At 45.5% G+C, this 25,285-nt stretch overlaps 2 protein-coding genes across 5 annotated transcripts in view; both read left to right on the top strand.

The window, feature by feature from the left end:
- per1b (period circadian clock 1b) overlaps positions 1-3,817 on the top strand; it is a 37,210-nt gene extending 33,393 nt beyond the window's left edge. For all 4 annotated transcript variants that reach the window (XM_063187143.1, XM_063187144.1, XM_063187142.1 and 1 more), the window contains 3 exons: positions 554-746; positions 1,098-1,248; positions 1,637-3,817. In XM_063187143.1, the coding sequence (XP_063043213.1) occupies positions 554-746; positions 1,098-1,248; positions 1,637-2,020 (728 nt within the window). In that variant the 3' untranslated portion in view covers positions 2,021-3,817. The remainder of the gene's footprint in view (positions 1-553; positions 747-1,097; positions 1,249-1,636) is intronic.
- Positions 3,818-8,031: 4,214 nt separating this feature from the next.
- Positions 8,032-25,285, top strand: part of pcolceb (procollagen C-endopeptidase enhancer b) — a 30,029-nt gene continuing 12,775 nt past the window's right edge. Inside the window, exons 1-6 of the mRNA XM_063187140.1 lie at positions 8,032-8,222; positions 12,309-12,417; positions 14,979-15,237; positions 16,521-16,645; positions 20,073-20,209; positions 24,000-24,754. Of these exons, the coding sequence (XP_063043210.1) occupies positions 8,128-8,222; positions 12,309-12,417; positions 14,979-15,237; positions 16,521-16,645; positions 20,073-20,209; positions 24,000-24,754 (1,480 nt within the window). The 5' untranslated portion in view covers positions 8,032-8,127. The remainder of the gene's footprint in view (positions 8,223-12,308; positions 12,418-14,978; positions 15,238-16,520; positions 16,646-20,072; positions 20,210-23,999; positions 24,755-25,285) is intronic.

Raw genomic sequence — 25,285 nt, 5'->3', positions numbered from 1 at the left:
ATGTTGAACTTTACAGAACAAACAACCTGGGGGATTTTTTTGTGTGAATTCGTTGTTTCCATCCAATTAAATTTTGTTAAGCCCTATGTATTTGCACCAAGAGTTTATCCGCAATCCTCAAGCGAAATTCATTTTTATGCAAATTGAATTTTCCAGTCATGTCATTTGACAAAAAACTGAAATACGTATACGTTGATTGGAAAGCTCTTTTCTGTTTGTGTAGTCAGAGGCCCATTGCTATAATAGTGACATTGAAGAAAATAATCATAAAAGTATGCCTCTGATGAAATTGAAGCATCATAATCAAAGCATCATTATCATAATCAAAGTGTCACAAAACTTCATTACACAGACCTACGTACTCGAGCATGACTTTACAAATCCTGTAATCTAGAATATTCCACATTCATATCCGGGTAGTGCATCCGCACTGCCCTCTGTGTGTTTCAAGTCACTTCTGACTGTGCTCTTCTTGTGGTGCGTACCTCTCCCCTCCCCAACCCCCCCTCCTTATTCTCCTCCTATCTCCCCCCCTCTGCCCCCCCATCTACAGGAAGCAGCCAGAGCAGCCATACCAGTAAATACTTTGGCAGCATCGACTCGTCGGAGAACGACCATTCCCGCAAGCAGCCAGGAGGGGGCGACGGCGAGGCCCAGTTCATCAAGTGTGTGCTACAGGACCCAATCTGGCTGCTGATGGCCAACACTGACGACAAGGTCATGATGACCTACCAGCTGCCCGTCAGGTGAGGAGAGGAGCACACACACACACACACACACACACACACACACACACACACACACACACACACACACACACACACACACATCCATGTTCAGGTTATTGAAATGTATTTAAACTTGGAAAAGCTGATGAGTAAAACCAGAAAACGGAACACACAGAAAGGGCTACATCAGAACCTTTTAATAAAGAAACTTTTCAGTGTTCAACAGCATTGCACTGATATCGCAGAAGGTGACACATTCCAAAAGTTAAAGCCCTGTGCTTTTATGCGCCCCGCATAACTAACCTAAATGAATGTGCCATGACGTTGATGTCTCAACCCTGACGAATGTGCCTTCTCTTCCTGCCACAGGGACCGTGAGACGGTGCTGCGCCAGGACCGCATGGCCCTGCACGCCATGCAGAAGCACCAGCCGCGCTTCACCGAGGAGCAGAAGAGGGAGCTGAGCCAGGTGCACCCCTGGATACGCACCGGACGCCTCCCGCGCGCCATCAACATATCCGTACGTATCACTCCCACCATAACATAAACACCCCTATACACTCTATTATATGCCTACTGTGTGCCACCAACATATCTGTACTGTACGTAACCCCCACACCACACTATAAACACCTCTAAACACTCACGCCTGCCATGCACCATCAACATCTCCACACGTATAAACACCCCTATACACTCCATTATACGCCTGCCGCGCACTAGTAGATGTTCATCTTACTAGCCAAACACTCACTCACTAATAGGCCAAAGTGGCTAATAAGTTGGTGTTTTTTACCAGCCAAACTGAATTTTCACCAATATTTGGCTGGTTGGCTTCTGTTAATTTAGAGCCCTGGACTTGTGCAATGCTTCTTGTCTAATGACTGTAACTCTTGTGTGTCCCGCAGGCCTGCGCAGGGTGCAAATCTCCGACCGCCGTCCCTCCGGCCACCCCCTTTGACGTAGAGATCCACGAGATGGAGCTGTGCAGCGTGCTGGCCACCGCCAACGCCACCAAGCTTGCTCCGGCGCCCGAGACCGCCATGGAGGAGGGCGAGGGAGACGCCGCGGTGGTGGTAGTGGAGGAGGGAGAACCAGGAGGAGACACACCTGGAGGAGGAGGAGAGAGGAGAGAAAGCAGAGGTGGGGAGGTGGTGGTGGTGGAGGATGAGGAGGAGAACAATGTGGACTTGACGCTGGCCAAAGACCAGGAGATGGCCACCGAGGAACAAGGCATGACAACGTCATCGTCACAGGCGGAACAGGGAAGGGACACTGACATGACCCACTGATCTGTGATGGTCTACGTTTACGTTGATTTTATCATGGGGCAAAGTCTGGAAAGGCTCACGGACATTTGATGTCCTTTATTCCCTCATGCAAGTTCAGCCAGGACGGGCACAAGATTTGTTCTTTTTTTATCCCTGGCGGGCTGAAGTGTTGTGATGCAGTCCAGACTTCAACCAATGGAACATGTTGTTGTGTGTGTTATATAATATATGTACGGTACACATACCTCTAATGTTTCCTGATGTACATATATTTTTGTATCTCTCTTGAGGCACTTATTTGTTTAAAAGTGCAACAGGGTGTGAGAAAAAAAGGCACTTAACAACCTTTCGGGGTTTTTTAATTATTTGATTTTTTTAATTGAATGGCCACTGTACTGTGTTGTAGACAGTAATATTGCATCCTGTGCCCCCCACCCATTCCCCCCAGCTTGTAATGAGTTGGTTTAACCCAGCATTGTTAAGTCCTGCTGGGTCATTTTATTTCATGGGGAAAGTAGGGGGCGATTTTACCTGCCTATAACCTCCTGCGTATTCTTTCAGTGGAATCCCTCAGAGGGAAACTGTGAATGTTCTTTGGCATATTTGTCACATTTACATCAACAGAAAGTTTAGCAAACTATTTTTGTAAAAAAAAATGTCTGTGAAAACAGTCCATCTTTGACCAAAATGTACTTCAGAAACAAACCTACAGATGTATCTTCTTTTATGACCAGTATGTTTATTTTTTTACACTTCATCATTGTACAGAACTACCTTTCTCAAAATTATAATGTGCAACAAGTGGTTGTGAAATCCAAAATTGGATTACTTGTATATTCAGAGATAAACATGGAACGTTGTAACAGAAATTAAAAATGGCCGACTATTGCCTTGTCAATAGGCGGATGTTATTTTGGTATTAACTGGTTGTTTTGGTCTCTGTTAGTAGCTAACTAGTCAAAAACACACTCGTTCACATGTCTTTACACTAATGTACAAAGTACATTTGCTGGACGCACATTCAATGGACTCTGATTGGAAGGGCATTTCAAGACAAGAGTCCTCATGGACTCAAACGGCGTATCAAGGCAATGGGTCTGTTGCTACGGCGACCACCTGTGCATCATAGCCTCAAGAAGGGCGACTCTGTCTCCCGATTGGACAAAGGGTTTTTTGGGACACTGCCATTGGCCTGTGCCCGTTTCACAGCCTGGTCTGAATCTTCCAGCTGGGTGGGGTGGAAGGGATTTCACTGGAGTTGAGAGTTTGGACTCAGAAGAAGCTCAGAAGGAAAACAGAGACAAAAAAAGAAGGATGTCATGGCAAAAATAAAAAGGTGTCGAGGAGGACATGGCCAAAAACTTGACAAGTGACAAACAGATGACCAGACAAGGCAGTTACTTTTTTGTCTTTCTCTCTGTATCTCTCTCTCTATCTATCTATCTCCTTTTCTGTCTTACTCTCTCCCCTCTTCTCTCCCCTCTTCTCTCTCCTCACTCTTTCTCGGCATCTTTGGCTGTCTTCTGTACTCATCACTCTGTCAAGCCTTTGTCATCTTTTTAAAAAACAAAAAGTCTTTCTGGAAATGGCGTTGGCAATCTTAACTGTTCTCCCTTGGTTGTCATCCTCTCTCTTCCTATCTTTTTTTTATTTCTCTATCTCTCTCTCCCTCCCTCCCTCTCTCTCTCTCTCTCTCTCTGTCTCTCTCTCTGGGTGACGTGGTAATCTGCTTCAGTGGTCCTCGACTGTTTGTATTTTTTGTGAATTTCTTTATATTGGAAAAAATAATTATAATGATAATAAAATTCTGAAAAATGATGTGTATGTTTATGTCTATGTCTTTTCCTCTGTCCTATGAAAGTCCGGTGTTGTTGGAATTGTTCCGTGGCAGCGGGTGCTGTTTGGGCCTGAGCGTGTGGTTCAAGATGTGGTATTTTTAGACAGAGAGGGAGGAAGGAATTGAGCCAGGGCTGGACCAGGACCAAGACATGCCCAGGCATATTTAAATAGATTGGCCCCTCACATGGTTCACCCTCTGCCCGGCTACGCTATTATAATATGATCATCTACTGTCTATACAATGATCCACCAATGGCCACCCTATCTAAATTGTGGGCCTGTCTTTTACTGTAAAGGTGGACTGTTTAGGATGGTGGCCAGAGTAGGTATTGCAACTATGCTGCTCATTTGAAACGGTTTTCTGCCAAATTTGATCTTTTCATGAATATTCACTAAATAATAAACTAATGTTAACTAGCATGACCAATGTCAGTTTGCAGCTAAACATTTTTTATTTCTGGAAATTCTAGAAGATACCCCTTTTGAAAAGTGCTGGTTTCCCAGTCATATTGAATACTTCGAATTTGTTGACGGTGGTTAACTATTACACAGTGTACCTTAAAGTAATAAATAAAAAACAAACACAAGCCCAAACAAAAGCCCAAAACTATTGGCCACAGATGACTGTCGGTCCACCAGGAAAATGCCCTACATGCCAGAAGACCAGTCCAGCCCTGAATTGAACTGAGTTGTTTTCTTTATACTAAAGCCACAGTTCTGCCCTAGGAGGCCACTAGAATGTCCACCACCACGGACGTTTAAAATAAGAACTGTGACATGGCCACGTTGCGCTCTATATCAGTGTATCCCAACCTTTTTTTGTCTCGCGTACCCCCTAAGCTTTTTGGTTGTGCCGTGTGCATCCTCCCTAACTCAGTGGTTCCCAAACCTTATTTTCTACTGGGACCCCCCTTTTGGATTATTTTCGCGACCCCCCTCCCACATCATATTACAAATGCAAAGCATTTTGTGTGTTGTTAAATGTTGCCATCATAGACGTGTATGTTATTGTCTCGGTTTTACACAACTATTCCCCTTCTCTCTGCGACCCCCCCCCCCATCTGCAGAACCTCCATGACCCCCAATTTCGGAACTGCTGCTGTAAATCACTTTCTCTATCCTATTGGGACGCTCCATGCACATGATGTTAATCAGTTTTCCCAAGTACCCCCTACAATCACATACCACTTACCACCGTGGTCACATGCCTCTAGTGCCTGGTTAGGAACCGCTGATCTACATACGGTATATGCACAAGGACACACAGACGCATGCACAGCCTCGCGTGTTGCTTACCGACATACCTCTCATTCTCACAGATGTCTAGCCACTTGTTTACACACACATATGCTTATTGACTGCACACGACACATTCTTTCTACGCACGCACAAACACACACACGCGCGCGCACTCACTCTATACACCCATGCATCATTTCTATGCACACATGCACACACAAGCCCACATACCTTCTCTATCACACACACACACACACGCGCGCACACACACACGTGTAAGTGTCCACAAAGCATCATATAACCCATCACTCTCACAGGCTCCCACCCCACCTGTACACTGTGTTATGCATCGATTGCACAGCTCTCAGTGCACATGCACCCACACAGCCCCCTGTGCGTAAGCTGGGGGGTGATAATGAGGGGTGATTATATAGGTAGATGAATATGGGTCGCTCTAAAGCCTTAAAGGTGGAGAGAGTAATAACATGTCTACCCCCTGGCCTCAGCATTCTTCCAGGGGACCACACCAGCTTGCTTTGGCATACAGGGTTGCCAGATGTGACTGATGATTTTCAGCCCAATACATGTATGCTGAAAAAACGACTGAAGGTGATAAATCCCGCCCAATTTGAACTAAATACTACAGATTTTTACAGTCACAAATCAGCAAAATACAGCAATATCCACCCAATAAGGTTTTTGTTTAACCCGCTGGCGTATACTTAGCAGTGCATTTGAGCAGGAAACTATGCAATGTGGCAACCCTGGTGCCATGGAGGGTCTGGGAGGAAAGCATGGAAGATGGAACAGGTTTCAAGCAACACACATGCAGTGTTGGCCACATTACCAAACAGTGTTGTGGAGGTTCACAAAAACTCAGTTTCATAACACATTTGAACCACTTTTTATGATGATGATATGTTTGGGGAGGTTTTTTCCAGAAGTGTTGCTGGGTGATGATACAAACACATCTTGTTTGAAGACTTAATTTCGGGTATTATTTAAATCGTGATTTTACTTCAGAAATGTAGGGCTCTCGTTAGTTCTCTCTTTAATGCAGTTGATAGTGGGCCACACAATCTGCAGAAAGATATTAATTTCATCCAAAATATTGTTTTTTCCTTCTCTGCCATTCACTTTAGTGACCCTCTGCTACCTGTTTTAACATTAGCCTGGTGGTCAGATGAAGCTTGTGGACGAGACTTTGTTTGGCATAGGTGAAGTTGTCAGAGTAGGGCTCAACAACCTTGCCTGTAGACATTAATACTGGACAGGGCTATAAATTCATCAGATCACGGCTGATTCTGGTATGTGCAGTTTTTCATTGTTTCCTGATTTTTTCAAACCAAGAACTACTAGGCTGACACGAATGCAAAATTTATCGCAATGTCACAGGCAGAATGGGCAATTCCATGCCACCACAAAAAAGTCTTGGAGCAGATCTAATCAACTACATCCCACATAAGATGTCCTGAACAGGGTCGTAGCAGCATATTTCGGTCCCTATGTGCAATCAGCTCCAATGGACACCCCCAGCCATATACTGTATCTTCAAAACTTGGACTGTGTGTGGGCCCCCTACTTGTAAATGGGGCCCTGGTGACCGAGTCACACTCTACCCGCCTGAACGACAGCCCTGGTCCCCATGCCCATCGCCTCCTCTCTGAACTTCATTAGGGGGACCCTGCCCTCCGCCCTGCATGCCTAGCGTTGTGTTTTTTGGAAAGGGCGCGTACAGCCCACAACACTCCCTCAGTGCTATTGGCTGTGTGTGTGCAGGGAGGAGGAGGAAGCGATGTGGTTTCTCAGTGGCCTTTTCAGGGCCTTGCAGAGAAGCGATCATTATGTGAGCCCAACACTGGCAGTCTCTGTGCGAGAGAGAGAGTGTGTTAGAGAGAGAGAGAGAGAGAGAGAGAGAGAGAGAGAGAGAGAGAGAGAGCAGGCAGCACATAAAATAACACTCCCTTAAACACACATGTATATACACACACACAGGCACGCATGCTTGAACGCAGGCACGCACGCACACACGCAAGCACTCAGGCACACACACACACACACACACACACACACACACACACACACACACACACACACACACACACACACACACACACACACACACACACACACACACACACACACACACACACACACACACACACACACACACACACACACACACACACACACACACACACACACACGCAAACACTTGTAAAATGCACATTTTCCAACCTTGATCTGAAGCGAGGTTCATTTTGCTTATGGGCGGATGTGCATACCTACCTCCGTGTCTGCCTGCCTGCCTGCACTCTGTATAGAATCTGCACTTAACCATAAATTGAACATCTAGCCATCTCTCCGCAGAAAAAAAAACATAACTCCCACACAAGCCAAGCAGCCAAGCCGGCTGTAAACAAGCCTGGGGTGAAAAGCTTTGTTTTTGTTTGGAGTCTCTCTGTTTGCTTGTCTGTCTGTCTGCCTATCTCGTCCTGCGTTCATTTTATTGCAATTTCATAAAAGTCTCATCCCTCAATCTCAACAATCGCAAACACAAACACAAACACGGCCCGTGACCCCACCCTCTGGCAATAATTAAATCACCTCATTTTGCCCCACTCCCCCATATTCATGAAACTCCCCCACTCCTCTCTCTCGGTCTCTCTGTCTCTCTCTCTCTGTCTCTGTCTGTCTGTCTGTCTGTCTGTCTGTCTCTCTCTCTCTCTCTCTCTCTCTCTCTCTCTCTCCCTCTCTCTCTCTCTCTCTCTCTCTCTCTCTCTCTCTCTCTCTCTCTCTCTGCCTTTTTTAATTCTCTCATCCTTTGCTCAGGTCTCTCTCTCTCTCTCTCTCTCTCTCTCTCTCTCTCTCTCTCTCTCTCTCTAAACTCCCTCCTTACTCCGCCTTTTGCTCTCCACGCCTCTCCCTCCTTCCTTTCGCCCTCTCTCCTCCTTTCCCCCTGCCTCTGTCCCTCGCTCCGCTCCACAGCATGTGATGTGTGCTGTATGTGTGTGTGAGTGAGAGGAGAGTGAGAGTGTGTGTGAGTCAGGATGAGGAGTGGAGTGTGTGTGTGGACCTGCTGGGTGCTGCTTCTGCTGCTGGGGGTAGGATGGGTACAGGGACAAGGCCAGACCAACTTCACAAGGTAAGGAGAGCTATTTATTTACAGTGTGTGTGTGCGTGTGTGTGTGTGCTTGCGTGTGTGTGCGTGCATGCATGTGTGTGCGTGTGTGTGTGCGTGTGTGTGTGCATGTGTGTGTGCAAGCGCGTGTGAGAACTCAATATACCTGCTTGTGCACGTGTGCCACGTGTGTAGGTATGACTGTGTGTATGTGCACGTATACGTATGTACTCATTTTCTTTTATGTGTCTGTATATTGCCGACAGTAGACATACCGTCACATGTACAGAAAATGTGTATGGTTCAAGGTACTTCAATCAATATCTCTCTGATGCCTGCTATACTTATAGGCCTACTCTTTTCTGATGGCCCTTGTACTCCAGAGACATGCCACTTCTATAAACAATCTCCTCTGGATCCTGAACAATCTCCAACTTCTTTGGTTCTTCTACCTTAAATATACACCCAGACCCCATAATTCAGTCTTCTGTTTGGGCATTTCTTTCCAGTGTCTTGACTTCTCTTCTCTTCTTTTCTTTTCTTTTCTTTTCTTTTCTTTTCTTTTCTTTTCTTTTCTTTTCTTTTCTTTTCTTTTCTTTTCTCTTCTCTTCTCTTATCTTCTCTTCTCTTCGCTTCGCTTCTCTTTATGCTCTCTGTAATTCTCCTCATTCTGATCTATAACATTCTTGGAAAAGTTTTTTACACTTGTGAAAATCTTGAGTAGCCTAATGACTGTTTGAGCCACAGTCATGTTTGTGTGGTGTGTGTGTGGTGCTGACAGGTTTGTTCAGTATGTAATTGCATGAAGCAGACCACCTCGTCCTTATGACCACACACACAGAAGATGTTGTTGGGGGGGACGCATGTGTTTTATTGACCAATTTGGAGACTCGGTCGGTCGTTCTCGGTCAGCTCTGTCTATGTCCTTCCACGACTGCTGCTGTGCCCAATGAGAATTGCTTTCAGCCAGTCTGTCGTGCCCACAGCAGCAGTAGCCTAGAGCCCAGCTTCAATTACCACTGTCTGGCCAGCCATTATAGTTATTTTAGATAGCAGACACACAGGAGTACACGTAGGACCAAAGAGAATGGGATGGAAAGGGGAAAAAAATGCTAAAAGGAAAGTGTTTCTACCTTTGTTTGAACGAAGTAAGAAGGAAAAAAGGTTCAAACAAAGAATACCAAATTAAAGGAATATGACGTCTTTTTGAATCAGCAAATAGCACCTTAGAGGGCACTTGGAGACGTTTAAAGATAGTTTTTCGGGTTGTCTAAGGTTAGACCGTCACGTTTGCCCCGCCTGTGTTGCCAGCCAGTCAACCCCAGCCAAGGTCAAGATCAAAGGCGATACCCAGCGTGATCCGAACATGGCTACTGTATGTGAAAATGCTATACCTCCACGCCAGAAAAAATATGATTGATTTACTTAATTCAATAGTGGAGATTTGTTGCACAAAAATGCCTATCTTTGGCAGCAATTTAAGCAATTGAGTTTAGTTAACTTGTGCATTTTGTGTTAATTTCAATGTGATTGAAAGTTCTGACAAGATCTCCATCCTTCACCATTTACTCGTGTGATTCTTACAGAGTATTGGTTACAGTCATTTATAGCTCGATCATTAACCCAGCTGGTTTGTAGACTACTAAAAGCATTTCAGTCAACTTAATTTAGAGTCTGATGTCACGTATGTCTATGTAGCCTATCTTTTGTGGCCAGGTTGCCATGATCTAATTTTGTCTCGTTTCATTCAGGAGCCATGAAAGCGAGTAGATAAACAATTTCTAACAAACAAAACGGGACCCACAGATGGAGATGGAGAGGAGAACAGATGTTGTTGTGTTGTTGTGTTGCTTATCCATGCTGCAGCAGACCCTTGCCAGCAGTTAAGACTCACACTTCATTTGGTGTTTGTGCTAAATAATGAAACTATAAAAGGGTCTGTGTAAGTGAAAGGGGCTTCTTTAGTAATGAACCAGACAGACCACTGTATATAAAATGCCTCTTGCATGTGGGTGAGTGCTTTCATCAAGTTCTATATCTTTTATTTTAATAGAGAGAGAGAGAGAGAGAGAGAGAGAGAGAGAGAGAGAGAGAGAGAGAGAGAGAGAGAGAGAGAGAGAGAGAGAGCAGGCAGCAAATGAAACGTGGATGTAATTGCACATGTGCGTGTACCATCAATGTGGACTTTGTGTGGCGTCTCAGACTATATAGCATGGCTGCACCGCAATTTTGCGAGTGGGTAATGTGAAGTACTGCATGAATGAATGAGTATGCAGCAAGGGGGGAAAGAAAGAAAGAAAGAAAGAAAGAAAGAAAGAAAAAAAGAAAGAAAGAAAGAAAGAAAGAAAGAAAGAAAGAAAGAAAGAAAGAAAGGAAAACAAAAGAAATTCACTGACGAGAACTAAATGGCGGTTTTAACCTCATGACTCTGTGTGTGTGTGTGTGTGTGTGTGTGTGTGTGTGTGTGTGTGTGTGTGTGTGTGTGTGTGTGTGTGTGTGTGTGTGTGTGTGTGTGTGTGTGTGGGTGTGTGTGTGTGTGTGTGTGTGTGTGTGTGTGTGTGTGTGTGTGTGTGTGTGTGTGTGTGTGAGTGTGTGTGTGCTACAGAGTTTGCTTTGTAGAAGTGTTGGGCAGCATTTCAGAAAGCTGCCTGTGATCGCAAATTCATTGCCCCTTCCCAGAATTTTAGAAGCGAACAAGGTTGTTTGCTTATGCAAGTGTGTGTGTGTGTGTGTGTGTGTGTGTGTGTGTGTGTGTGTGTGTGTGTGTGTGTGTGTGTGTGTGTGTGTGTGTGTGTGTGTGTGTGTGTGTGTGTGAGTGTGTGTGTGTGTGCGCGTGCCCGTGTGTGTGTGTGTGTGTGTGTGTGTGTGTGTGTGTGTGTGTGTGTGTGTGTGAGAGTGTGGGTGTGTGTGCGCGTGCCCGTGTGTGTGTGTGTGTGGTGTGTGTGTGTGTGTGTGTGTGTGTGTGTGTGTGTGTGTGTGTGTGTGTGTGTGTGTGTGTGTGTGTGTGTGTGTGTGTGTGTGTGTGTGTGTGTGTGTGTGCGCCCGTTGGTGTCTGTGTGTGTGTCAGTGTTGGTGTTGTCAATGTGTGTGCGTCGGTGTGTGTAAGTGTGCATGCTTGTGTATGTGTACACACTTCTGCACATATTTCTGTGCGCGCCTACGCATTGCTGAGTTTGTATCCCCTCTTAGGTAACATACTGTAAGACGCTCTACAGACTACAGTATAACTCTGCTGTTTTATCATCCTTCATTCTCTTCTTCTTTCTTATCTCTCTTTCCTCCATGGATGATCATATTTTATTCTCTCTCTCTCTCTCTCTCTCTCTCTGTCTCTCTCTCCCCCCCTCTTCTTTCCCTTCTGTCTTTCTCCCCATTCTCATGAAACGTGATTCTGTTTATTATGTTTCAGATGTGTTGGCACAAATTAAAGATGTGTTTAGTTTATCTGTCTATCTCACTGTGCTTGTCTGCCTATGTCTGCTGCTCTCTCTCTCTCTCTCTCTCTCTCTCTCTCTCTCTCTCTCTCTCTCTCTCTCTCTCTCTCTCTCTCTCTCTCTCTCTCTGTCTCTCTCTCTCTCTCTCTCTCTCTCTCTCTCTGAATTCAATTCAATTCAATTCAAATGTGCTTCATTGGCATGCCTGTTTGTATCAGTGTTGTATCAGTGTTGCCAAAACTAACAGATAACGTCAAATTCTCTATATATATCTGTCTCCCCTCTCTCTGGGGTGGTGGTCTGAAGTTTTCTTTGGTAAAGGGTGGTTTGTAGCCCCTTAATGTGCGCCGTACCTCCAGTGGCACGCTGTAATAGTCATTGAAATGTATCTACCATAGCACTACAATACTATGACACAACACAGGCCCTTTAGTAATGCACCACGACTTGGTCATTACCATACTCGTAACAACAAATGTATAAAGCCGTGTCTTAAGGGGTTAATGAGGTAGGGTAAGGTTGGGGGTGTGGGGATATCTTGTGGATGTTTAGACCATGGATGGTTTAAAAAGGGAACTTTAAACATCTCTCTCTCTCTCTCTCTCTCTCTCTCTCTCTCTCTCTCTCTCTCTCTCTCTCTCTCTCTCTCTCTCTCTCTCTCTCCACCTCATCATAGGCCCGTGTTCCTGTGTGGGGGTCACCTGGTGACTGACTCAGGCTTCGTCGGCAGCGAGGGATTCCCCAATTTCTACAAGCCCAACTCCAAATGCACCTGGTACATCAGCGTGAGTCACTCACCATGCTCTTACATCACCGGCAGTGGTGCTAGCCAATGCATAGTCAGAGATGTCTAGTGCCATGAAGGCGTCACCAGCCACGCATGACATAGCCTGAAAAATGGAAAAAAGTTATTACACAAACAGAGCTAGAAGTGCTGTGTTTGCTTCATGTAATAACATGTGGACCGCTGTGAGCATGGCGGTTCAAGCAATTGATGGCGATTGCTTTTCACTTGAAGATATGTTTTTTTTAATGACAATTGATTTGATTTTAGGATTGATTGAGGCAGTAAGAAGCTGAGCCACTTAAACATTGTTTCACATAAAGTAATTATTTTAGATAAAGGCATGAGGGCAGAAACTCTGGTTTACTTTCATCTAAACAGTAAAATTAAAGTCAGGTTATCACACCTCTGTTGACTACATCTCTGTTGTCGCCGCTCACAGCTTCAAATGCTGAACACAAACAATCCACGTGATGTGAGAGGCACATAGGCGATCCCTCATTGTAATGAGAGGCTTTGGACAAAAAGGAATACATGAATTGGGCAACAACAAAAGATGTTGTCTCAAGGCTCTCTCCGATTTAAAGGCAACGCGTTTAGACAAGGCAGTGACTTGGCAGAAAGATCTGTCATCGTGTTTTTGTTGTTGTTTTAAAGCATTTGTGGAATGTGACAAAAATACAGCTTCCTGTTTACACAAAAAAACGACAGGCAGTTCAGAGACTTTCAGGGTGTACTGTTGTCAGGGAAGCTGACAGGAGGGAAACAAAGAGGTAAGGTGTCCCAGGCCCAGGGAGAGGTGGGAACCAGAATTGGGTCCTCGTTACATTGTATGTAATGAGGGGTGGGTGCAGTGCGGTGTGTTGTCTAGTGATTCAGGCAGTATGTCAAAAAAGTTATGTCCTAGGTCCAGGGGAGAGAGAGGGGAACCAGAATTGGGTCCTCGTTACATTATGAGTGCAGGGGGGCTGTTAATGACCCTGACTGGTGCGGTGTGTTTTCTAGTGATTCAGGCAGCACGTCAAAAAGGTAACATGAGTCATAAAGATATCATCACAGACGCATTATATTCCACCATGTTTATTGAGGACCCAGGTGATGACAGGGCTTCAAGAATTAGGCTAGTTTGGTGTCATTTGGGAGCAAAATGGCAAATAATAGGCCTACTGCATATTACGTAAGCACCTAAACCTCACTGACATTACTGTCATGTTAAAGATGGCCTCTCAACGTAATTTAATTAATATTGCCGTGTTCCCAATTGTTATTGAATGTGTTACGCGTTGGTCCTGTTTTAAAAAACGTTCTGGTTGCTTTGTTTCAAGACGTTTTTGCAAGCTGGCAAGGTGGCTTGTGGAGAAACGAGAGAGTGTTCCGTGTTTCTCGTGGAAATGTGTCTCTGATTGGCTTACTCCTCCTGCTCTCGAAGAAACGCGTCTGTGATTGGCTCAGTCCTCCAGTTCTTGGAGAGAATGTAATGGGAAACAGAGTCGCCACTTCCCCGGGTGATACTGCACTATAGGGGCGCCAACGGAGGCGTTCAGGCTCCATTCAGGGCTGTGCTCTTTCAACAGCGACCCCTAGGCGAGCTGCAGGCACGGAGCAACCAGAGTGAGCTGGCTTTATGTATGAGGCTTTGTGCTATGTGTGTACCTGAGAGTAGCAACCAGCTGATAGCTAAGCTAAGCTATGTTTCGGGCCACCAGACGTTGCTTGTTTTGAAAACACGCAGAAAAAAATTACTCGACATGTTTTTAGATAAATGGGTCGATATAAACCTTTGTGGGCAACGCCTTCTTTCGACGTGACGAAACACAGAAAGGCTTTCGTGATTCGCTCGTTTCTCTGCATTATTTATGTAAATTGGGAAACACCGGGAAACACAGCCAGGAGAGTTGACGCACCGCTATGAGAGCCTTGCAAGTGAGTTTAACTCGGGGTGACCGTCCGATCTTCGAAAGGAGTGAGTAAAACTGAGTTTTATCGGAAGTTGGCCTTTAACAGTTCTCTGCTCCGAAGGTTGCCTGCATTGAAACCAACATGCGAACCACTTATATTCCTTTTATAGGCCTATTTTAAAAAGCTTGATCAAGTGAAAATCAAGTGAAACGGGGCAGGTAAATACAGTAAATGACATTTGGTCCTGCTTGGAGGGTTGAAACGCAAAGTATGCTGTGTTTTTTTCCATGTTATGAATTCAAGAACAACTGAAACTATTTTTGGAGCCATTTTTTCCCCTGTGTTTCTGTGTGGCTCTGTACACAGTTAGCCTAGCGGTCCTCACTGGGCTTTGAAGTTGTGATAAACAGACAAGTACATTGTTGAAATTTGAAAAGGAGGAGTAGAATTTCACTTTGGAAGAAAAACAAAATTTGGAAAGTAACCCCATAATGCAGGCCGTTCCACCAGTGGAACACTGTAATAGTCATTGAAAAGTAGTACTACATTACTTTGACATAATACATGGCATTTAGAAATGCACTACGCCATTAACAGCATTTTTATAATGCTGTGTCTTAACGGATTTAAAATGTGAAATTTCCCACAATTCACCTGCGTCAGGTCCCAGAGGGCCATGTGGTCATGCTGCAGTTCCGCGTCTTCGACCTGGAGGCCGACCCCACGTGTCGCTATGACTACGTGGACGTCTACAATGGCCACACCTACACCACCCAGAAGCTGGGCCGCTTCTGCGGAACCTTCCGGCCCGGAGCCATCATTTCCACCTCCAACCTGATGATGGTGGAGATGATGTCCGACGGCAGCACCGGCGGCAGGGGATTCCTGGCCTACTTCAGTGGCGGGAAACCGCATGTGGACGGTGAGTATCATTACGTCACATCACACTCAGCTGAAGCGTCTATTGAAAGCAACTTACCGGGCGAATAGACCGACCGTGACGAGATTCAAGCGACAGAGAATCACTTCTGTGCAGCAAGAGTGATTGAAGCGACAAGAGTATGTTAAAAGCAGAATGCAACCATTCCAACATTCCCATTGGCTGTGGCAGCTGTCGCCGAACCGTGTCATGGCTAATTTGCATAATATTCCCAGGAGTTCAACTACAAACTTCCACTCTCGTCGCGTGAATCGCCTCTATTCGCCCGAATCCATTTATTTGCGTGACTCAATACTAAGCCAATTACTTGCGTCGCTCGCCTCGCTCAGGTCGCAGCCGGTGTATTCGTGCTGTTACAGTTATGTTTTTATTACAGGGTATTAGTTAGAGGACTTCTAGTAGTGTGGGGTTAGGTGCACTGATCAAGGGCACCTCAGCAATGGATTGAGGTGTAGGATTTGAACCTCTGATCTAAAGCCTCTCCTCAAACTTCTAGGCCATGTCGGACCCACATTGTAGTCACATAGTAGTCACAAATACTGTACATTAACCCCTTGGCGCCTATGTTATAACCTTACAGACACCAATATTGTAATGACCAAGTTTTAATCTGTTTCTTCAGGCTCTTGGTAATGTCATAGCAATGTTGTTATGATATAGTCAAGTCTTTTCAGCAAAGACTGAACGGGCCTAGAAGGCTAGGCACATACCATACACAGTCACTCTCTGGACTTGCAGTTGTCTCTCTTGGACAACTACACACATTTATTTTACTGTACTCTTATACTGGCACTTCCTTCAAACCTATAGAAAGGCTGCAAGAAGTTGAAGCACTCAAACAATATTTTAAAGTTGAAAAAAAAAACCCTACTAAGCGTTGCTTTAATTCAAGCTTTCTGTGTGAGGTAGATAAAATATGTCTGCTGGCTTTTTTTTCACTTTCCTTCCTTTTTCCGGCTACATTTTGGTACGTCATAAAAAAAGATATTTATTATTTTCTTCCATTTTAAAACTCCTGTAGTTAACCTATGACACGACGTCATCATTTTGCAGCCGTTTTCTTTCATGACAGAGCAAAACTCCTTTTGTGAAACGGTAATCGTACTGCTGTCTTACATAACTGGAAGTGTAGAATCAGAGTCTCTGAGCAAACGATGAGGGATCACGTCTTCTTTCCCTCCGTCTGCCCATGTCTCCCCTACACCCTCCCACTAACAATTGTCGTCCCACCCCACCCACCTTTCCCCATCCTCTACCCCCTGCAGAGAACCAATTCTGCGGGGGCCGCCTCACCAAGGCCCAGGGGTCTGTGAAGACCCCGAACTGGCCCGAGTCTGACTACCCAGCAGGCATCAGCTGCTCGTGGCACGTCACCGTGGAAACCAACATGGTAAGGGAGTCTTTCAACAGCTTTATGTGATTATGTGTGTGTGTGTGTGTGCATGAGAGAGAGAGAGAGAGAGAAAGAGAAAGAGAAAGAGAAAGAGAAAATTTACTGTCCATGTGTGACTTCCATTGATTTGTGTGAGATAAGTGTGAGATAGATAGATCTGTCTGTCTGTCTGTCTGTCTGTCTGTCTGTCTCTCTCTCTCTCTCTCTCTCTCTCTCTCTCTCTCTCTCTCTCTCTCTCTCTCTCTCTCTCGCTCTCATTGTGTGTGTGTGTGTGTGTGTGCGCGCGCTGCGTGTGTGTGTGTGCGTGTCCGTGTGCGTGCGAGTGTGTGTGTGTTTGTGCATCTTACCAGTTTTGTCGCATATTTACCTTCTTCCCCCCCATAGGGGCACCAAAGGCCAGTTCAATCTCCTCTCCCCTCATCTCTTCCTCGAGAGGAAACTGACGTTGGAAAAAAAAATTGACGTCAACTTGCTGTGAGACGCTCAGTTGTCATAAGTGCATTAAATGGCCCCTTTGTGTCCTTAAATGTCAACCTTTTGGTGGCCTGAGATTGAAGAGGGGACGGGGATGGGGATGGGGATGGCTGGGGTTGGGTTTCAGAAATTGCCATAAATTGCCTGTCACGACCTCCGCATTATGTAATCGATTCTACGTGCATGTTACAGAAGATGGGCGTGTGGAGGGTGCATATGCGTGCGCATGTGTGTGTGTGTGTGTGTGTGCGTGCGCTCGTGTTTGTGTGTGCGTGCATTGGTGTGTGCGTGTATGTTTGAGTGTGTACACGTACCAATGTATGTGTGTGTATGAGTCTGCATGTGTGTGCGTACCCCCGTGTCTATTCCACCTGACCACAAGCCTATGACGAGGCATCAGTGAAAGACCCCATTCAGGAAGGTGGACATGTGTAGAGAGGGGCTGGGTAAGAGGAGAAGGAGGGGCTATGCTTGGCAGGCAGAGAGAGCGCGCACGCGAGAGAGAGAGAGAGAGAGAGAGAGAGAGAGAGAGAGAGAGAGAGAGAGAGAGAGAGAGAGAGAGAGAGAGAGAGAGAGAGAGAGAGAGAGAGAGGAGGGGGGCGGGTGGAGGAAGAGAGGAGAGAGAGGAGAGAAAAAAGGAGATTGTTTGGACAGTATAGGTGATTACATGGGGGGGGGGGTGTAGTTGGCTCCATGTGTGTATTCATGTGTGTGCACATGACTGTGTGTGTGTGTGTGTGTGTGTGTGTGTGTGTGTGTGTGTGTGTGTGTGTGTGTGTGTGTGTGTGTGTGTGTGTGTGTGTGTGTGTGTGTGTGTGTGTGTGTGTGTGTGTGTTTGTGTGTGTGTGTGTTTGTGTGTGTGTTTGTGTGTGTGTGTGTGTGTGTGTGTGTGTGTGTGTGTGCGCATTCATGTGGGTGTGTACTTGACTGTGTGTGTGTGTGTGTGTGTGTGTGTGTGTGTGTGTGTGTGTGTGTGTGTGTGTGTGTGTGTATCAGGGCTTGACATTAACTTTATCGCTTGCCGGCCACAGTGGCTAGCGGTTTTCCCGAGTCAATAGCCATCCAGCTACTGTACTAGCCATAAATTTGATTTCTTTTCTTATCATGATGCTGTGCCTCTAACCTCAGAAGATGAGGTGCTTAAAGCAAGAAGATGAGTGCATGGCTTTCTACATGGAAATAAAACAATACAATTGAAACTGAGAAACTGAGCTGAAAAAATGTATATACAAGGGGCAAAGTGCAGAATATACACTATTCTGATATAGCATACCATAGAATAGGCTACCTGCCAAATTGGCTAGTGACACTGAAATTGTTACCGGCCACAGCCAAGTTTTGCCAGCGTTTGGCCGGTTGGCAGGTGCCAGTGTCAAGCCCTGGTGTGTATGTATAAGGTATGCTACAAGGCTGAATGTTTACATTCAATGAACACCTTCATTTGCATACAACCATATATGTAGTATGTGTGTGTGCGTATAGTGGCTGTATGCAAACGGATTTGTGTGTGCCTCTGAGTGTAAGCACCATAAATATAGGTGTGTAAGTAAGTGAATGTGGGCCTGTGTCTGTGGGCTACACTATGTGTCCAGTAAGTGTTGGTGTTAGACAGGTCATCAGCTGGGAAAATTAGGCCTTTCGTCCTACCGCACTTTTCTCTGTGGATTACTGACCAGAAGGCCTATTGGAAGAAATTAAAACATGGGGCCACGTCAATTTTTGCTCAGAATTCAATATGGCCGCCATTTTCCAAAATGACTTGTTTTCATGCATTATTACATTGTACTATAAGGTGATATTCATGAATGATTAACTACTTTCAGCACGATTCTGTCCTATTTCCTTACATACATATTTACAAAGGTTGACTAATCTAAAACAAATGAAAATAAAGTTGGCCACCTTGCAATATCCAAAGGAAAGTGCTGAAAATAATGATTGAAATGCACATAGAGAGTCTATGGCAGGGAAAATTAGGCCTATTGTCCTGTCTTGAATTCTGTCCTGTCCTGAATTCTTGACGTGGCTCCATGTTTTAATTTCTTCCAATAGGGCTTCGTGTCAGTAATCCACAGAGAAAAGTGCGGTAGGACGAAAGGCCTAATTTTCCCAGCTGATGACCTGTCTATGTGTAAGTGGGTGGGTGTCTGGGAGTGTATGTAAATAGAGCTGGGGAAGTAGGTGCATGTCTGTGGCCGTGTGTACAGTACTGTACAGTTGAAGGAAAAGGTTTGGAGTTTGGCTCCTTTCCACTGCCCGTTTTGTACCTGTGTGTGTGTGTGTGTGTGTGTGTGTGTGTGTGTGTGTGTGTGTGTGTGTGTGTGTGTGTGTGTGTGTGTGTGTGTGTGTGTGTGTGTGTGTGTGTGTGTGTGTGTGTGTGTGTGTGTGTGTGTGTGTGTGTGTGTGTGTGTGTGTGTGTGTGTGTGTGTGTGTGTGTGTGTGTGTGTGTGCGTGCGTGCCTGTGTGCGTGTGTGCATGCGTGCATTTTGTGCTGACCGCCGTCTGTGTGTCTTTGTCAGTAGCTGTGTATCTGTGTGAGTGAGTCTGAATGTGTGAGTGTGTGTGTGTGTGTGTCTACTACACTAATCCATCTTCGTGAAGCCACTGCTATTGGAGGACACCCTGGGGCCTTCGTTCCATGTGGGGCCCAAATCCTAGACCCCACATGTTTTGGCCCCTTTTGCTGGGGTAGTTTTGTTACTGGTAAACGTAAACGTTTTCCTCACTGACATGTTAGGGTCAGGGATTGTTTGGGATTAGGCACAGTTTAGCATTCTTTAGCTATTGTTAGGTGTTAATGTGAATGGAAGGGCCCCACAAAGATAGGAAGGGCCCCACAAGGGCCCCACAAAGATATTAAGGTTGGGCTGTGTGTGTGTGTGTGTGTGTGTGTGTGTGTGTGTGTGTGTGTGTGTGTGTGTAAATTCATGTGTCCTGACGTGTCTCCCAGGTGATCGAAGTGAGATTTGAAAAGTTGGATGTGGAGCCTGACGTGTACTGTCGCTATGACTACGTCGCCCTCTTCAACGGCGGGGAGACGGATGACTCACGCAGGATAGGGAAGTTCTGTGGGGACGAGGTACCTGAGTAAGTATGAGACACACACACACACACACACACACACACACACACACACACACACACACACACACACACACACACACACACACACACACACACACACACACACACACACACACATGTGTGCACACTCACACACACAAACACACGCACACACACACATGTACAGACATTCACATGCATGCGCACACAAACACACACACACACACACACACACACACACACACACACACACACACGTACACACACACGCACACACACGCACACACACACACACGCACACACACGCACACACGCACACGCACATGCACACACACCACACACACCGAGGAGAGGAGCGTTTTGAGTGAGTGCTGTGAGTGCTTGACAGTACGCACGCATGCACACACACACTAATGCGCGTGCATGAAATGACGTGAATGCATGACACACACACAGTCCCGGCAGAATGTTTTGTGGGACCACATTACCTGATGGAGCACTAGTCACAGAGAGAGAGAGAGAGAGAGAGAGAGAGAGAGAGAGAGAGAGAGAGAGGGAGAGAGAGAGAGAGAGAGAGAGAGAGAGAGAGGGAGAGAGACAGAGATATATATATATATCCTCCTGAGACCCGGCCATTGGCGTTTGTCCACTGTAGTGGACAATACTTTGCTACATGTATCTCAAACAAACTTTATGCAACCTATTTCAATCTGGGATTACTGTAAACTAGACATTTAGGGCTTTACAGTGATACCACATTTGTGGGGGTGGGGCCTGTAAAACACCTGTAATCTGCTTCCAAAATGGCCGCCATTACACTAGCCAGATTTAATGGCCACAGGTGAAGGAAGTGATCATATTTTGGAAAAAAAATATGATTCCATGTGTCCAAATGAATTTGTTTCATAAATGTAACACCCTAAACAAAATGCTAGCCAAGTTTCAGGATTATATTTTAATAACAACCCTTTCAAATCACAACTTCTTTTTCAATGTCCACTGTAGTGGACGTCGGGACCTACGACTTCTCATTTTTAACCAATTTCTACACTTTGGGAAACATGGGGCTGAGTGAGGTAAAAATGATTTTTCTCAGATTTTTTTTTTCCAAAAACTCAAACAAAGAGCTCTCAGGAGATGAGGGGAACCAGGGCCAGGGCCAGGCAGTAGAATAGGAAGGTGAAAGGTCAGGCAAACATGTATCTGCCATTCAGTATCATGCACAGGAACGCAACTGGCCTATGCCTACGACCCCTACTGCCAGAGATATATCCCTGAAACCCTTAAAATATCAGTTTAGCTAGTACAGGTATTTGCCATGTTGACCATTTGATACCTACAAAATGTCTCCATGTTCCTATTATGCTGCTCTAACACTCAAGATATGGTCTAAATCTCTCCACCTGTTCTACGTTTAGGCTACCATACAAACAACAAGTCGGACATCTTGAAAGTCAGCCATCTTGAAAGTGTTGGCCTTTGGTAATTTCCATTACCTATTATAGAATATTACCAAATAAGATTTTTTACAAATCTGTCCACCCATCCAATAATTATCTACCATGTTAATGCGAAATATCTAGATGCAGAGGATGCAGCAGACGTGGGACACAGGGTGGATACAGTGTCAAAAGTCAAGGGAAAACCATAATTTATATTCCTGGCATTTTATTTTATGGCAATAATCATGGTACTGACCATGAAATATGGATGAGAAGCAATACCATCAAGATCTCCCATATTTATAATGCTTACTTGGTCTCTCCTCATGCGATCCAAGTCAAGGGATGAATTCAAAGGATACTCAGTAGACACCAAAACACACAAGCACACATCTACAATACATTATTATTAATCTCATATGCTATTTTCTTGAGTTATAAACCATAAAATCTTCCTTTGTCAGCTTTTTAAGCTCCTATGGAGCAGCTGTGGCCTAATTGGTCCACTGTAGCCTAGTGGTTAAAGAGTTGGTCTTGGGATTGGAAGCAGGGACGTGTTGATTGGCCTAATGTAGGCCTAACTGTAGTAAAAATGAAGAATGTGATCTCCTACACCCTTATCCATGGATCAAGCTTATTGAGAAATGCCCCACATTGTTCTATGAAGTTCATCCAATACTTTGTCAATAAATATGTGGGTCAGCAGCTGATAAGTGTAATGTAATGTAAATTTCAAATCCGGAAAGTAATATTTATTGAGGTTGTTCCATGACTCATTTGAAAGGATCCTTTTAAATCAAATTCACATTATGTGTTTTAATGATTTTAGCACTTTTAAAACTATTTTACTGTCTTAAATATAAACATATAGTCTAATTGAAAAGGGCAGTTCTTAACCAAGTAATTCAGTAAATTGATGCATTAATTAACACAAATCTAGACGAACATAGTCCCGACGTCCACTACAGTGGACATGTCATAAAATAAATAGTAAATATTTTTTTGGGAAAAAAATGTTTTAGTCATGTTTTATTCCACCATAATAATCAAATTATGTAAAAAAAATCAAAATCCCAAAGCATTTTTTTCCCCCGGTTCTCAGGAGGCTATATATATAGAGACAGACAGACAGACAGACAGACAGACAGACAGACAGACAGACAGACAGAGACAGACAGAGAGAGAGAGAGAGAGAGAGAGAGAGAGAGAGAGAGAGAGACAGACGGAGAGAGACAGACAGAGAGAGAGAGAGAGAGAGAGAGAGAGAGAGAGAGAGAGAGAGAGAGAGAGAGAGAGAGAGAGAGAGAGAGAGAGAGCATACACACACACAAGCAAACACACACATGTAGGCTTACACTGACTCATTCCAGATAGGGACGTTTTGCGGGAACACTGTACCTGAGTGAGTACTAGGCAAGCACACGCAGGCACGCACGCACGCACGCACACACACACACACACACACACACACACACACACACACACACACACACACACACACACACACACACACACACACACACACACACACATACACACACACACACATACACACACACACACACACACACACACACACACACACACACACACACACACACACACACACACACACACAATCACAATCACTCATTTACACTCATCATCATTACGCCATTATGCACATGTGGTGTATAATTAAATCAAAAGACTTGGAGGAAGATGACCCCTAAATGCTCAATGTCATCGCGCGAGCACACACACACACACACACACACACACACACACACACACACACACACACACACACACACACACACACACACACACACACACACACACACACACACACACACACACACACACACACACACACACACACACACACACACACACACACACACACACACACACACACACACACACACAACACACACACACACACACACACACACACACACACACACACACACACACACACACACACACACACACACACACACACACACATGTGTGCACGCACACACACACACATTGACCTCTGTCACATGAACACTTGCTCATGGCCCATTCAGACCCATTTGAAGCATAGGACAAATTCTCCATAAAGAGTTTGCAGGTAATGTTGCAGTGGTGACATGGAAGGTTTCTATCTTTTTATATAAATTTCATTCAGCTGTGTTTTGGGTAATACAATGCTTACATGAAATGTCCCATAAAATGTCATTTAAATATTTACCTATATGGTCCAATATTGATGTGGCCTTGAGAAAACATCTCACCGGACACTGCTCCAGGACTGTGACCAGTACGCTGTACCTAATAAGTTAGAGTTGCTTTTGATGCTAGCATCAATAGAAAAATAACAAATGCCCATCTTCCTCCTAACGCAGGCCAGTGGTAACCAATGCCAATGAGCTCCTGATCCAGTTTGTGTCCGACCTGAGTGTCACCAAGGCTGGCTTCATGGCCCACTATAACGCTGTCCCCCGGGGCTCACGGTCCCCGACCAGGGGCATCGACCGCGCCCCGGGACCTCGTGTGGAGACTGGCCCCATCATCCCCACCCCTACCTGGCCAAACCGACCGGCGCGACCCACCCCCAAACCCGCCATCCCAGACGGACCCATCCGACCGATTCGACCCATACCCAGGAGGCCCACGCCGAAGCCCCGGGTTCCGACCACTCCCAAGCCCAAGCCGACGCGGCCGACCCCCAAACCACCAGCCGTGAGACCGGCACCCAAACCCAGACCCACACCAAAACCCAAGCCTACGCCCAAACCTAAAATCAAACCCACACCAAAACCCAAACCAACGCCAAAACCTAAAGTAAAACCTACACCGAAACCGAAAGTAAAACCTACGCCAAAACCTAAGCCTTCGCCGAAACCTAAGCCTACGCCAAAGCCTAAACCTAAACCGGCCGCTAAACCTAAACCGACACCTAAGCCTAAACCCACACCCAAGCCAAAGGTGAAGCCTACCCCCAAGCCGAAGCCCATCAAGCCCACCAGGAAACCGGGCACGAGGCTGGTGGTGAAGCCGGAAAGGCCTACGCCCAAGCCCAGGGTCAGGCCCACTCCCAGGCCAGGCACCGGGGCAGGGACGGGGAACAGGCCACCTGTAGTCAAGCCCACCAGGAAACGTGAGTGCTGGAGAGACTGGCTGGTTACATAACTGGGCTATTATATGGCAGAGTGTGTGTGTGTGTGTGTGTGTGTGTGTGTGTGTGTGTGTGTGTGTGTGTGTGTGTGTGTGTGTGTGTGTGTGTGTGTGTGTGTGTGTGTGTGTGTGTGTGTGTGTGTGTGTGTGTGTGCGTGCGAGCGTGCGTGCGTGCGTGCGTGCATTATATAAAGATGCCTTTGAACTGATTTGAAGGAAAAAGTTTGGAGTGCACATGTAATCACGGCTTTCATTTTTTTTGTCTTTGGTCTTCTTAGTGGGCGTGTAGAGGAAAATATGTGCCTCTGTGTTTGCACCAACTTTCGTGTGTGTGTGTGTGTGTGTGTGTGTGTGTGTGTGTGTGTGTGTGTGTGTGTGTGTGTGTGTGTGTGTGTGTGTGTGTGTGTGTGTGTGTGTGTGTGTGTGTGTGTGTGTGTGTGTGTGTGCATGCGTGCGTGTGTACCTCAGTGAGGAGTGTGTGTGTATTCATGCTTGCACTAATTCTGTCCATATG

This window comes from Engraulis encrasicolus, chromosome 21 (genome assembly GCF_034702125.1).
Source record: "Engraulis encrasicolus isolate BLACKSEA-1 chromosome 21, IST_EnEncr_1.0, whole genome shotgun sequence".
NCBI classification, from domain to species: domain Eukaryota; kingdom Metazoa; phylum Chordata; class Actinopteri; order Clupeiformes; family Engraulidae; genus Engraulis; species Engraulis encrasicolus.
The sequence above is the reverse complement of the archived record's forward strand: the minus strand, read 5'-3'. Positions and strand labels throughout refer to the sequence as shown.